Below are 16,162 nucleotides of genomic sequence, written 5' to 3' on the forward strand. Positions count from 1 at the left end.
ATATATATATGTGTGTGTTTGTGTGTGTATGTGAGAGAGAGGAAGAGAGAGAGGGAAAAATGCAACTTTTCAGGTGTGGTAAAAGAAAGTAATTAGGACTTGGATCAATTTACCATTCTTTTAATGTTGTCATCCCACTCTACAGAATATTCTTCGTTGGCTGGCGGCACTTCTGTGAAATTGGCTATAAGAGGTGGGTGCAGGGCTGAGAGGAATCAATGATGTTGTGAAGGTGGTGGTGGTAATGGTGGCGTATATCCGGGAGGGTTTATGGCTTGAGTTTCAAGTAATGTTTAATTTGATCCATTGTACATATCAAATCCATTGCACCCACAATGGTTTTATGATGAGGATGATGATGATGATGATGATGACAATCACCATCGCCAGCGCCACCACAATCATCACCACCACTGCTACAATCATTATATGACTACCACCAACACCACCACAATGAGGGCTGTTGTCACTGCCAGAACCATCACCACCTCCATGAGGGCCACCACAACCACCACCATCACTATCACAACCGCCATGATGAGGGCTGCTACCACCATACCAACACCACTGCCACCAACATCATGAAGACTAACAGCCACTACCATCACCACTACAACCACCATGATGAGGGCCGCTACCACCACACCACCACCACCACCACCACCACCACACCACCACCACCACCATCATGAGTGCTACAACCACCACTTGTCCACCATCTGACCACCACCAGCACCACCACCTCCATAAGAATCACTACACCCACCTCCATCACCATCATCACCATCACTATACCCACCCACAGCGCCATCATCACAACAAACACCATCACAACCACCGCCACCACCACCACCACCACCACCACCACCACCACCACCACCACCACAACTACCTCCCCCCCAACTTCCACTAACATTATAGCTGCCTTCATCACCACAAATTTACATATTTTTACATTCTAAGTGTCAGTTCTGCAGAGGTTATCATTGCTTGATATCCTTCTGGTATTGATTAAAATCAATAACATGCCAGTATTGAGTCTAGGGTAGGGATTGGGGTGTTAACTGGCTTTAACCTTTCCCTTAAAATTTGTAGCATTGTGCCAGAGTTATAAAAAAAAAAAAAGGTAAGAAAATCATTATAGGCATAGGCATGGCTGTGTGGTTATGAAGCCTGCTTTGTAACTAAATGGTTTCAGGTTCAGTCCCACTGTGTGGTAACTAGAGCAAATGTCTTCTACTATAACCTTGGACCAACCATAGAAACCAAGCCAAAACCAGACTGGTGCCAGGCACAGCTCTTCGTCTTTCCATTTCCAGTCAAACTGTCCAACCCATGCCAGCATGGAAAACGGATGCTGGATGAAGATGATGATGATGTTACATATATACATATGCACACTCATACATACAGTAATTCCTTGACTATTACAGGTGTTACATTCCAAAACACTCTGTGATAGGTGAAAATCCGCATAGTAAAAACAGTATTGTATATTTTTTAATTATTTTCATAATTTGTATATATTTATATTATTATAAATGCAAAACAACACCACACACTCACCTCCCAAGTTTCGTTTTCCATACAGTATGTGCAATTCTTTGTTTATTCATCTAGGGTACACTACGTATTTTCTTTTAATATATTTTAATTAATGTGTCATTCAGTGCAGTACTGTGCTCTATTTTTATTTATCAATTTATTAAGCTTTAGGCGGGAAAATGCTAACTTTACCACAGAAATAATTAAGATCTGAAAAACATATAAATAGCTTTCAATGCCAAATTTTGGCATTGAAAGCTATAGCAATGCCATAACGGGTCGACACTGCATAGTGTCAAAGATCCCAGCAATGCCAAAGCGCTTCAGGACCAGTTACTGCAACAGCCTGGGTTTCAGGGGCCCACGGCTTTTTAATATTCTCTCAAAAAACCTGAGGAACCTGTACAAAGTAGATGTAGGCGTTTTGAAATCAAAGCTGGACCTCTTCCTGTCGAGAGTCCCAGATGAACCTACCTCACAGCAAGAGGTGCAAATGAGCGTAGCCACATCAAACCCCATTCTTCACCAAGTGCCACATATTGGAGGAGGCTCTTGGTAATAACAGTGTAGCAAAATGGCATTGCTTCAGCATGGCTACAGCTCTGAGCTGAAACTACAGAGAAAAAAAAAACTATTGTCTGCAGAAACGTGCAATATATTGAGGAGTCCACAATATAAATTTACATATATTAGCCAGAAAAGTCCACGATGTACTGAGGGTGTGATAGGTGAACCACAATACGTTGAGTGATTATGGTACATACATACACACACATACATACACATATGCACATGCACACATACATGCACATATACATACATACACACATACATACACACATACATACACACACATACATACATACATACATAGACACACATACACGCATACATACATACACATACATACATACACACACATACATACATACATACATAGACACACATACACGCATACATACATACACATACATACATACACACACATACATACATACATACATAGACACACATACACGCATACATACATACACACATACATACATATACACACATACATACATACACCCATACATACATACACACACATACACACATACATACATACACACATACATACATACACACACATACACGCATACATACATACACACATACATACATACATACACACATACATACACACATACATACATACACACACCCATACATACACACACACATACATACACACATTCATACATACACTCTATCACAACAAGTCATGACTACAAACTAATAAAAGTAACTGCTTGAAATAATAGGGTTGTTTTGACCTCTTTGCTCCTCAAATGTTCTCAATACTTGAATTATTTCTCTATAAATTTACATATTCTTTTTCAAAATATGACTTATTCATCATGTTGTTTGTTGGACTCGTCGTCGACAAGTATTATCTCACCTGTTTATACTTGTCTAAAATTTTACCTGAAGATGGTGAACTTATGCTACGATGTAATTTATGAAAGCATCAATAAAACTCTACTGAAACAGGTGTAGTAAATCTTAAACCCCATTTGTGTCCTTCTTTTCATACACACACACACACATACAACAGGCTTATTTCAGTCTCCACCTACCACATCTGCTCTCAAGGGTTTGGTCAGTCCAGAGCTACAGAAGACACTTGCGCAAGGTATCATGCAATGAGATCAAGGCGGCGAGCTGGCAGAAGCATTAGCATGCCAGGCAAAATGCGTAGCCGCATTTTGTCTGCCATTATGTTCTGAGTTCAAATTCCGCCAAGGTTGACTTTGCCTTTCATCCTTTTGGGGTTGATAAATTAAGTACCAGTTACACACTGGGGATCAATGTAATCGACTTACTCAGTTTGTCTGTCCTTGTTTATCCCCTCTGTGTTTAGCCCCTTGTGGGTAGTAAAGAAATAGGTATCATGCAATGGGACTGAACCCAAGACCACATGGTTGGGAAGGAAGATCCTTAACCACTCAACTAAACCTGCAATACATTATATTGTAATAATGGCCAGCAATTCTGGCGACGGGGGTGATTTAACACCATCAACATTAGGTACTATATTTCATCAACTCTGAAAGGATAAAAGGCAAAGTTGAACTCAGAACATAAGAAACTGGGACATTTTTTTTCTGATGCACTAATGACTCTTATCCAAAATTCTTACACACCCATAGAGCAGAAATTTGAGGAGCAGGGTATATTTGATTAAATTAACTTGCAATACAGAATTGTGATATATTTTTACATCTCTAAATGGACGAAAGGCAGAGCTAAAATAATCCTTCTTCGTCAATTATAATTCTATTCACATTTGGGATGCATTACTGGAATACAAATTGACACAAGCAGTTTAAGCCTATTGTGTTCAATTAATAAATTGTAATGCTTCTCTCTCTCTCTCTCTCTCTCTCTCTCTCTCTCTTACTCTTTGTCCCTTTCTCTCTCTCTTTGTCCCTCTCTTTTTGTATGTGTATAGTTCTTCATGTGCATGCATGTGTTCTGCCTCCAGTACCCAAAATGTACCGTTGCCAAAACAGGCTGATCATCCATTCAGCAATGCCAAATTGTCAGTATCCAAGCAATCATACCCAAATGTCTTCCTTTGAGATGTAAAGATTATTACTTTCAAATTTTGGCACAAGGCCAGCAATTTCAAGGAGAGGTGCTAAGTCATTTACATCCATATTCCTGGTATTCAACTGGTACTTATTTTATCGACCTCAAAAGGATCAAAGGCAAAGTCAACCCTAGCGTAATTTGAAAGTAGAATGTAAAGACAGACATCATCATCATCTTCATACAGCATCCGTTTTCCATGTTGGCATGGGTTGGACAGTTTGACTGGAACTGGAAAGCCGAAGAGCTGTGCCTGGCGCCTGTCTGGTTTTGGCTTGGTTTTTATGGTTGGATGCCTTTCCTAACACCAACCACACCTCCTCCTCCTCCACCTCATCGTAGTCGAAAATTGCCGAAAATCTTCAAATTCCTCTTGCTACTGTTAATAGAATTATAGTGCAATTCAAAAGCCAAGGAAAAAAATCAACAGATTCTCGTCCCGGCCAACCTGGGCCCTCAGAAAGGAAGCTTCACTGTTTGAAGAGAATTGTGGAAAACGAACCCCATTCGAAGACTTCTGACATTGCAAAACAGCTAGAAGTGAGTCCAAGAACATATGTTACATAACTACATAAGCTTGGGTATTATGGATGAGCAGCTCAGCTAGAAGAAAACCTCTCCTTCAACCAATTAATATCAAATAAAAGATTTTGAAAATTAAAGGTGTCTATTTACTTCCTGCATGTTTGTGTATATGCCACAGAAACTGCCAAACCAACTCTAATGCACCTATGGCTCAGGAAGGACCTTTGATCCTCCAGACACAACAAAGCCCTTTACCAGTGCAATCCTCTTCCTGGCATACTGTATTTAATTCCATTTATTTCCAGTTTTTCACTCACCTCATTTGTACACTGTCTTTTACAAATACTAACATTACACAACCAGTTCAGCAGGTTTGCTTCATCTCTTTTTAGTCTTCACAAATTCTAATAATTTCCTTTCTAACTGTATTTGAGAAGAGAGACCATTAGTTTTATTTTGTTGTTGTTGTTTTTAATGACTCAGTCAAAGCAGGAAGGCTGCAGTCTTGACCTTTTTCAGGAGCTTCCAAAAATTGTAGAAGGTGAAGAGGGAGACTGGAACCCAGCCCAAATGTTAGCAAAAGGGTAAAGGAAACCAAGGAGCAGGTGAAATATTGAAAGCGATAAAGATGATGAAGATGACGACCATCTCCTCTTCCTCCTCCTCCTCCACATCGTTGTCATCGTAGTTGTCGTCGTCTCTACCACCACCACTGCCACCATTTAACGTCCACTTTTCCCTGCTTGCATGGGTCAGACAGAATTTGTTGAGGCAGATTTTTCTACAGTCAGATGCCCTTCCTGTCACCGGCCCTTCCCTGTTTCCAAATAAAGTAATATTTAATATTTTCTCTTGGCTGGCCTGACTTGTTTTGGAAGACTGGGAAAGCACAACCTCGCTTGTATGATGCTGGTGCTTAATCACAACTATCACCTGATGTTTCAACATCAATGCAGAGCACAAGAAAAAAGATTGTACAAATGCAGAATGGCAGCTGAATAAAGAATTGCTGATTGCTCCAAGTGGGAGCAATCTGTAGAAGGCTGACCCCTAGGAAGATGTAGGACAAAGTACTGAGGACTGATTTTAAGATGTTGAATCTCACAAAGGAGATGGCAAAGGACTGTGACAAGAGGCAACATGCAATGTTAGAAAAGGCCCGCCCTCTCATCCATGAAGAGTTGATGAACATACTGCTAAAATATACACACTTATATCACAAGCATGTGCACAAACACTCACACATGCACACTCATATGTACACACATATGCACACACATGCATGTGCACATGCACACACATGCATATATGCAATTCACACACATACATATCGCAAGTGTGCACACACTCATATGCATACATTCACACACATACATATTACAAGTGTGAACATGCACACATATGCACACACACATCACTAGCGTGCACAAACACAGACACGCACACACTCACATGCACATATGCATACACATACATATTTCAAGTGTGCACATATACACACATGCATACATATGCACATGCACACACTAACATACACACACACATACATATCACAAGTGTACACAAACAAATGCACACACACATAAATGCAATGGACATCTTTCATTTTGAGTTTACCAAATCCTTTCACAAAACTTTTGTCGGCCTTAGGCCATAGAAGAAGACACATACCCAAGGTGTCACACAGTGGGACTGAACCCAAAGCAACATGGCTGGGAAGTAAACTTCACCACAAAGCCATGCCTACACATAGTGATGATGATGAAGATGATGATGATAAGACTGATGTTGTTTAACCCAGGTCAGATCTGATGAAGCAGACTCAGCTGTTACCACCTCGACTCTTTGTTTAACAGGGACTAGATTGTTCGATGTTCCCTTCTATTTTTAAGATAGCAGGTTAGATTTGAGGAAAACTTAGCAGCTATTTCCAGCTAGCCGAGCAGCCACAGGGAAGCATTTATATATGCTTAGCTTTAGTGATATTGGTTGTGTGTAGTAGCAGGGGTGGTGGTGAGGATGAAGACAAAGAAAAAAAAAGGACATTTACATAACCCTCCATCCCCAGCACCTACTCACCACCCATTTTCTTCTCCACGAAACCACATGATATCTCCCATGATTCCACTAAAGCATCCTAGTCACAGCAGCTCATTCTCACACACTCTTCTCACTCAGAATTCCAAACCGAAGCTGGATTCTAAGGAGATTATAAACCAATAAATAAACAAATGAATACAAATATAAAAAAAAGAAAAAAAAACCCATTGATTTTTATCACAAGTCTGCAACAATGACCTTTGCTGACCTTTGATGACTAACCTTGGCTAACCTGTATCCAGCATACTGAATTGTTGGTTCATAATAATGGTTAAGCCCATAGAATTGAAATCTCTAAGCTACCATCAGAATCAGCAACACTAACAACTTCATCACTTCCTGCCACCACCACCACCACCACCACCACCACCACCACCACTACCACCTGCATTGCTATCACCAACGCCGCCACCGCCAACATCACCATCACTTCTTACACTCTTACACAACTACCACGACTGCACTCAGATAATGGCACCACCGTTCTGATGATGGTTTCAATGTCTCTTGGTTTGAAATAATATCCTTTGTTAGTATTCCTGCTTGTCTGTCACATGCATAATTCTTCAGTTGCTAAGATTACAATTGATAACTCTTGTGTTTACCAGATTAGTGCAAATGGCAATGCTAAAGCAAAATAGCCAAGTGGATATACTGGTACAACCAACCACCCACAATACCATCCACGCTCACTAGATGACAAACAACCAAATTAAGATGAAATAAAACAAGAATTTCATTCTGATACACACTGTAGCCATTAATTAAACACCTACACATTGTTATGCTTTTTTTTAAAATTTTTACTTTTTTATTTGCCTCAATCATTAGGCTGTGGTCATGCTGGGGCACTGTCTTGCAGAGTTTTTAGTTGGACAAATTGACCCCCAGCTCTTTTTGTCCTTTTTAAGCCCGGTACTTGTTCTATTATTTTCTTTTGTCAAACCACTATATCATGGGGATGTAAACAAACCAGCACTGGTTCTCAAGCAGTGGTGGGGAACAAACACCTACACAAAACATACACACATCATCATCAAATGATGATGATGATATATATATATCAACTGGCTCCCATACTGGTGGCATGTAACAAGCACTTTCTGAATGTGGTCGAAGCCAGTGACCCACAACTGGATCCTGTGCCAGTGGCACATAAAAAGCAACATTCAAATGTGGTCGATGCCAGTGCTGCCTGACTGGATCTTGTGCTGGTGGCACATAAAAAGCACCTGCTACACTCATGGAGTGGTTGGCATTAGGAAGGGCATCCAGCTGTAGAAACCTTGCTAGATCAGATTGGAGCCTGGTGCAGCCTCCTGGCTTGGCAGTCTTCAGTCAAACCGTCCAACCCATGCCAGCATGGAAAACAGACGTTAAATGATGATGATGATATATATAAAACAGGTTTGTTTCAGTTTCTGTCTACCAGATCCATTTACAAGGCTTTGGTCAGCCTGAGGCTATAGTTGAAGACACTTGTCCAAGGTGTCATGCAGTGTGACTGAACCTATAACTATGTGGTTGAGAAGCAAGTTTCTTACCACACAGTTATATCTGCACCTAATTATTACATCTATAATTTATCTAAACTGCATTATTTTTTCCTGCAACTCAAGTTGTATGCAACTGTTATCTACAAACAGGAACTGTACACAATTCGCTTTTACATCTATTGTAGTGGTTTAATTGTTATGCCTATGGCTATCATTTGAATCAGTTCCATTGCATATATAACCAATTTAAATGCTGAAAAAAACATGTTTTTTACATGAAGATTGCAGTGGCATGAAGATGAGAAAGAAAAAAAATAATCTGCTTTATATCTGCAATGTACTCTATGCCATTTGCTGAGCACTCTCTTCCTCTTTCATTAACAAACATTTGAATAAAAATGCTAAAATGGAAGTTTTACTGCTACATTACAACTGCTATGATTGTTATCTACATTATTTAGATAAAAAACAAATCAGTTTTTTGTTTAACCTTTTTGATATGAACCCACTTGAAACCGCCTCTGGCTTTGTGGTACAAATAATGTCTTGTTTTCAAAAGTTTTGAATTAAAATCTTCCACCAAACCTTAGTCACAATTTATGTTCCTAACATCAACTTAATGATAACTAAGTTATTTTGCTCTCTTACTCTTTACTCTTTTACTTGTTTCAGTCATTTGACTGTGGCCATGCTGGAGCACCGCCTTTAGTTGAACAAATCGACTCCAGTACTTATTCTTTGTAAGCCTAATACTTATTCTATCGGTCTCTTTTGCTGAACCACTATGTTACGGGGACATAAACACACCAGCATTGGTTGTCAAGCAATGTTGGGGGTGCGGGGGACAAACACAGACACACAAACATATACACACACATACATATATATAATATAATATATATATATATATATATATGTATATTATATTAAATTAGAGATACATTTTTTACATGAAGAATCCTAAAATATCTCTAATTTAATATAATATATATATTTATACTATAAAATTAGATTTAATCCTAAATCTAAGTTTTCCCTGTAAGTTTGGATTTACTCCCTAATATTATTATTATTATTATTATTATTATTATTATTATATATATATATATATATATATATACAACGGGCTTCTTTCAGTTTCTGTCTACCAAATCCAGTCACAAGGCTTTGGTCGGCCTGAGGCTAGAGTAGAAGACACTTGCCCAAAATGCCACGCAGTGGGACTGAACCTGGAACCATATGGTTGGTAAGCAAGCTACTTACCACACAGCTACTCCTAAAGTCTTTGCTATACTTAAAATTAATTGAAAGAAACACAGAGCATCTCAACAGAAATATGGTAACAAAAAGGTTAAAATATATAATAGATTCTTAGCCCTTTTGATACAAACCCGCCTAAAACCACTTCTGGTTCGGTAGAACAAATGTTTTGTTTTCTTAAGTTTTGAATTAAAATCTTCCACCAAAAATAGTCACAATTTATGTTCCTAACACTAGCTGAATGATAACTAAGTTATTTTACTAAATTCTTTGTTATATTTAAAATTAATTGAAAGAATCTCAACAGAAATATGGTCACAAAAGGGTTAAATGTCATCTTTTTATGCCAGAATAAGAAAATAACATTGCAAAAGATATTGGTCAGTCATACTGGTTTCAAATTCTGGCACAAGGTCAGCAATTTTGAGGGAGGAAGTAAGTCAGTTATATAAACCCCAGCATGCAACTGGTATTCATTTTAGCAATTGTAAAAGAATGAAAGGCAAAGTGGACCTTGGTGGAATTTGAACCCAGAATGTAAAACCACTAAGCATTTTGTCTGGTGTACTAACAGTTCTGCCAATTGGTTACCTTGATTCTGGTTGATTAAAATCAGAATGAAAAAATATAAAAAATGAAAAATATAAAATGGAAATAGTAAAAAAAAACAAAACAAGTCTTAGAAGAATTATTTTGCCTACCTGATAATAGCAGGACCTGTTCCAAGGTCAAAACGGAATTCAAGATGACCACCACTCATGGCTAGCATAAGGAAGTCTCCTTTACGGTCTAAGGTGTAACCGTTGTAAAGAATTAGACCATCTAACGAGGTTGGTTTGACAATCATTTCAACTTCAGTGAAGGACAGTGTACTTCGGTCAAGACCATGATATTTCAGGAAGGAATGACCATTGAAACTGGGAACATGCAAAGTTGACTCTGCAATTGAAGAAAAACAACACCACAATAATATAACAATGGTTTAAAGATTGTAATTGGTGTTCAGATAATTTGAGTAAATAATGGTTGCTGTTGGTTGGGAATAAAATAAAATTAATTCAAGAGTTGGAGAAGACAGAAATAACTAATGTATATGGTTGGTAGTGCTGCATGTCTATCGCATGTGAATTGCATGCTGAAAATTTTTCTGTTATGATAAATGCAAATTGCATATCTTTACATAATCGCTGCATTTATACTCCCTTGGTATTCCTTAAACAGTATAAAATGATTTAATTTATTAATCGCAATACAGTCTTTACGTAATCAAGAAATACCTTAAGAAAATCCATAAAGAAATAAGAAATAAACTTTGGATACACATTATTTACCTTAGTTATATATGACAGATATTTGTCCTCATCATGTTTGTTGTTAACACAATGTTTCGGCTGACATACTCTCCAGCCTTCATCAGGTGTCTTGGGGGAAATTTCAAACCTGAGTTCTCATTCCTAAGGTATTTTTCGATGTTATTATTATTATTATTATTATTATTATTATTGTTATTATTATTATTGTTGTTGTTGTTGTTTTTAATAATATCAAAAAATACCTTAAGAATGAGAAATTTCCCCAGGACACCTGAAGGAGGCTGGAGAGTATATCAGCTGAAACGTTGTGTTGACAACAAACAAGATGAGGACAAATATCCGTCAAATGTAAATAATGTACATAATTACTCATCTCTCAAATATTGAACTGTAAACTTTGGATATGTTTTAGTTTTAGCAGACCAGCACACTGAGGCACAGATGTCACTGTTCTTGTCAAAATAATGATGAAAAAATCTCAAAGCAGACATACAATATTGTATATGAAATGTGAAAATACAACATATTTCAGATTAAAAAAAAAATTTATTAGATTGGGTATATCTTCTCTGAGGAGTTGACAACAAATTGTAAAAAAGCCTGCCAGGAAACTCCCTCTTCATTGTATGTTTCACATTGAAAGTTTTAACATAAATGTTTTAGGGGCAAGTGTGGTTTTGCAGTAAGAAGCCTGCTTCCTAACCACATGGTTCATTCCCTCTGCATGGCACCTTGGGCAAGTGTCTTCTACTATAGCCTCAAGCCAACCAAAGCCTTGTGAATCGATTTTGAAGGCGGAAACTGAAAGAAGCTAATCATATATTTATTTATATATGTATATATATATCTTTGTGAGTGTATCCTTGTATTTGTCCCTGCCCCCACCTCCACTTAACAACTGGTGTTGGTGTGTTTACATATCTGTAACTTAACGGTTCAGCAAAAGATATCGATAGAATAAATACCAGGCTTAAAAAAAAAAAATGAATGTACAGGGGTTGATTCCTTCACTTTGAATTCTTCAAGGCAGAGCCCTAGCATGGTCACAGCCTAATGACTGAAACAAGTAAAAGATAAAAGATATTGTGGTTTGTCTCCACTTGTTCATTTCCATCCTCTCTTTCTAAACTGTGAGTAACTCCTTTGGAATATTAAGAATATAGCACTGAGAGTCACCAGAGTCTTCTATGAGAGGCAAAGTGTTAAGGTGGGGGCACCAAAAGTGTTTTTGCTTCTGGATGCTTAGAACAAACCCTTACTATACCACAACACAAGATGAAGGACAAAGTAGGTGTTGGTGACAGGGCATGATAGTTGATTACCCTTTTTATTAAAAATAAATATTACCCTGGGTTTTATATTACATAGTTTAACCTTTTAGCATTCAGATTACTCTTTGAAATATAATGCTTATTTGTATTATCTTAGACTAATCATGCTTTAGGACATCTGTGATGTGGTCAGTCATTTTAGAATGACATTATAGGGTAAGTGTGAAAAGCCAAATCTGATCAGTTTGAACATCAAACTTGTAGAATATTTAGATTAGAAGTGCTTTGTAAAAAAGCACTGGTAATGGTAAAAAGTATTTATGATGGTGCCACATAAAAAGCACTGGTGATGGTTCCACATAAAAAGCATTGCTGCTGGAGCCACATAAAAAGCACTGGTGATGGTGCCACATAAAAAGCACTGGTGATGGTGCCATGTAAAAAGCACTGGTGATGGTGCCACATAAAAAGCACTGGTGATGGTGCCATGTAAAAAGTACTGGTGCTGGAACCACATAAAAAGTACTGGTGATGGTGCCACATAAAAAGCACTGGTGATGGTGCCCCATGTAAAAAGCACTGGTGATGGTGCCACATAAAAAGTACTGGTGATGGTGCCACATAAAAAGCACTGGTGATGGTGCCATGTAAAAAGCACTGGTGATGGTGCCATGTAAAAAGTACTGGTGCTGGAACCACATAAAAAGTACTGGTGATGGTGCCACATAAAAAGCACTGGTGATGGTGCCATGTAAAAAGTACTGGTGCTGGAACCACATAAAAAGTACTGGTGATGGTGCCACATTAAAAGCACTGGTGATGGTGCCATGTAAAAAGTACTGGTGCTGGAACCACATAAAAAGTACTGGTGATGGTGCCACATAAAAAGCACTGGTGATGGTGCCATGTAAAAAGCACTGGTGATGGTGCCATGTAAAAAGCACTGGTGATGGAACCACATAAAAAGTACTGGTGATTGTTGCACATAAAAAAGCACTGGTGATGGTGCCATGTAAAAAGCACTGGTGCTGGAACCACATAAAAAGCACTGGTGATGGTGCCACATACAAAGCACTGGTGATGGTGCCATGTAAAAAGTACTGGTGCTGGAACCACATAAAAAGTACTGGTGATGGTGCCACATAAAAAGCACTGGTGATGGTGCCATGTAAAAAGTACTGGTGCTGGAACCACATAAAAAGTACTGGTGATGGTGCCACATTAAAAGCACTGGTGATGGTGCCATGTAAAAAGTACTGGTGATGGTGCCACATAAAAAGCACTGGTGATGGTGCCATGTAAAAAGTACTGGTGCTGGAACCACATAAAAAGTACTGGTGATGGTGCCTCATAAAAACCATCCAGTAGACTCTGTAAAGTGGTTGGCCTTAGGAAGGACATCCAGCTGTAGTAACCAAGCTAAAGAAGACTATGGAACTTAGTTTGCTAGCTCCTGTTGAACTACCCAACCCTTGTCAACACGGAAAATGCAAGTTAAATGATGATGATGATGATGATGATGATGATGATGATCAGTTTAAATGCTGAAAGGTTAAATGCACTAAAACTAGTTTTTTTCCTGAATTTGCTCTGCTGAAATTGGGGTGCACTTAATGTGTCTGTGTGTCTTTTAGGCCATCAAATATGATATATGAACTTCCTTCAACCAATTTTTGACTGCTACTTATCTGATTAATCTTGGAGACATTTCAAAACCAAATCTGGCCCAATAGGATATTTAAGCATAAAATATAAATGGAAAGAACTAGACACATGAAGACACCTTGTCTGGCATTCTTGCCATTTTTGCCACTTCACAGCCTTTGGAGAATAATTAGAATGGCAACAACAACATTAGCAACATTATCAGTGGGAAATGAAAATAAAATTAACGAACTTGAGAGACAAAAAAATAATAAAATGAAATAATAAGAACATAAGACAACAGTAATGAAGACAAAAAAAAATGATGATACTAACAATAGCAACAACAACAAAAACATTGACAATAGGAACAGTAATTGCAAGAAGAATGTCAATAACAACAATAATAATGATAACAGGTAACAAGAAAAGCAATAATAATAACAACCATGGCAGCAGTGGTGGCAGTGATGATGACATCATCATCAGCAGCAGCAGCGACAGTAACAACAACAACAGCAACAACCATAGTAGCAAGGGTGAAACAAAGCCAGAGTCACAATAACACTAATGTCAATTATTACCAGAAAAATGTGGGTTACAAGACTATATATGTGTTTTATTCAATTATTTTTAATGAGGATGTAAGGGGTAAGGAAAGAAGAAACAAGGGAAGAACGCGGCGGGGGTGGGGGCGGGGGCAGAGAAAGAAGAAGGACAAGAAGTGAAAGAAGAAGATGTAGAGGAAATAGAATAAGACAGGAGAATACTCGTTATGGTAATTAGGATAAGAAATATGGGAACAAAATTAGACAAAATGCAAGTCCAAGAATTTTCAATAATTGTAATAACAAAGGGTCGATGTGATTGTGTGAGGAGAGAGAGGATAAGAGCATACTGGAACTCCGTTGGTTGCTATGGTGAGGGTTTTAGCTGATCCGATTGAACAAAACAGCCTGGTCATGAAATCTATTGAAATTAATTTGCAAGTGGCTGAGTATTCCACAGACGTGTGTATCCTTAATGTAGTTCTCAGGAAGATTCAGCACGACACAGAGTGTGACAAGGCTGGCCCCTTTGAATTACAGGTACAACTCATTTTTGCCAGCTGTATGGACTGGAGCAATGTAAAATGAAGCATCTTTATTCTGCGTATAAGCCACATGGCTCAGTGGTTAGAGCATTGGGCTCACTATCATGAGATAGTAAGTTCAATTTCCAGACCGGGCTGCATGTTGTGTCCTTGAGCAAGACACTTTATTTCATGTTAGTCTTGTTCACTCTGCTGTAGAAATGAGTTGCAACATCACTGGTGCCAAGCTGAATCAGCCTTTGCCTTTCCCTTGGATAACATTGTAGAATGGAGGCTGGCATGCATGGGCAACTGCTGGTCTTCCATAAACAACCTTGCCCAGACTTGTGCTTCAGAGGGTAATTTTCGAGGTGCAATCCCATGGTCATTCGTGACCGAAGGGGTTGTTATCCTTTATATAAATTTTTTTCCCGTAATGAGATAAAAAACCAAGGCTATGTAGATTTTAGGACATTTATAAATAGCAGGGTCTTACAGCTGTTCCTAGGATTTTTATTATATCCCTTCATCGGAGACGGTGTGAAAAGATGGTTTAGCAATAGTTAATTTAGGTAAGATAAAAAGAATTTTATATACACACACTGATATATGACCTATGTTGGACCTCTTATTCACATAATCCCCGAACCTGGAACTTAACTAAGGTCTATCCATAGCACTTATTCAGCATTACTTGACACCTTTGAGTCTCATTGACAACTGATGTTGGTGTGTTTACATCCCCGTAACTTAGCGGTTCAGCAAAAGTGACTGATAGAATAAATACTAGGTTTATAAAGAAGTCCAGGGATCAAGCTGTTCAACTAAAGGCAGTGCTCCAGCATGGTCGCAGTGAAATGACCAAAACAAGAAAATATATATACATATATACACAGGTGAGCACATAAATGCGAAACAAGGTTGGAAAAATAGTACTTGAATACCAAAGGCAGAGTAATATGCTTTCTTTAAAACTGCAGAATTATAACAAAACAGTTATTTAGAGTTTCATGTTCCCATTCATCAGACAGTTGTGATAAATGGTTCTTCACAACTGTCCGACAAATGGGAATGTGAAACTCTGCACAACAGTTTTGTGAAGATTTTGCAGTTTTAATAAAAGTACACACACACACACACACACATATATATATATATTGAGTTCTTTCAAGTGTTGGGCCTCATGGAGGCAATGACTGAGACCTTTGGCATTATGTCATGCTTGAGAAGAAAACCCATCTAGCTGAGCAAAATTGCAATTGTGGCAGATACTGGAGTCACACAATTGGCACCCATGCCAGT

The 16,162-nt window shown here is 38.3% G+C and overlaps 1 protein-coding gene across 1 annotated transcript in view; it reads right to left on the minus strand.

Moving 5' to 3' along the window:
• Positions 1 to 16,162, minus strand: part of LOC115216355 (pikachurin) — a 700,561-nt gene that overhangs the window by 50,996 nt on the left and 633,403 nt on the right. The window contains exon 8 of the mRNA XM_029785606.2: positions 10,262 to 10,499. Within this exon, the coding sequence (XP_029641466.1) occupies positions 10,262 to 10,499 (238 nt within the window). The remainder of the gene's footprint in view (positions 1 to 10,261; positions 10,500 to 16,162) is intronic.

Source organism: Octopus sinensis, linkage group LG10, assembly GCF_006345805.1.
Source record: "Octopus sinensis linkage group LG10, ASM634580v1, whole genome shotgun sequence".
Classification (NCBI taxonomy): Eukaryota; Metazoa; Mollusca; class Cephalopoda; order Octopoda; family Octopodidae; genus Octopus; species Octopus sinensis.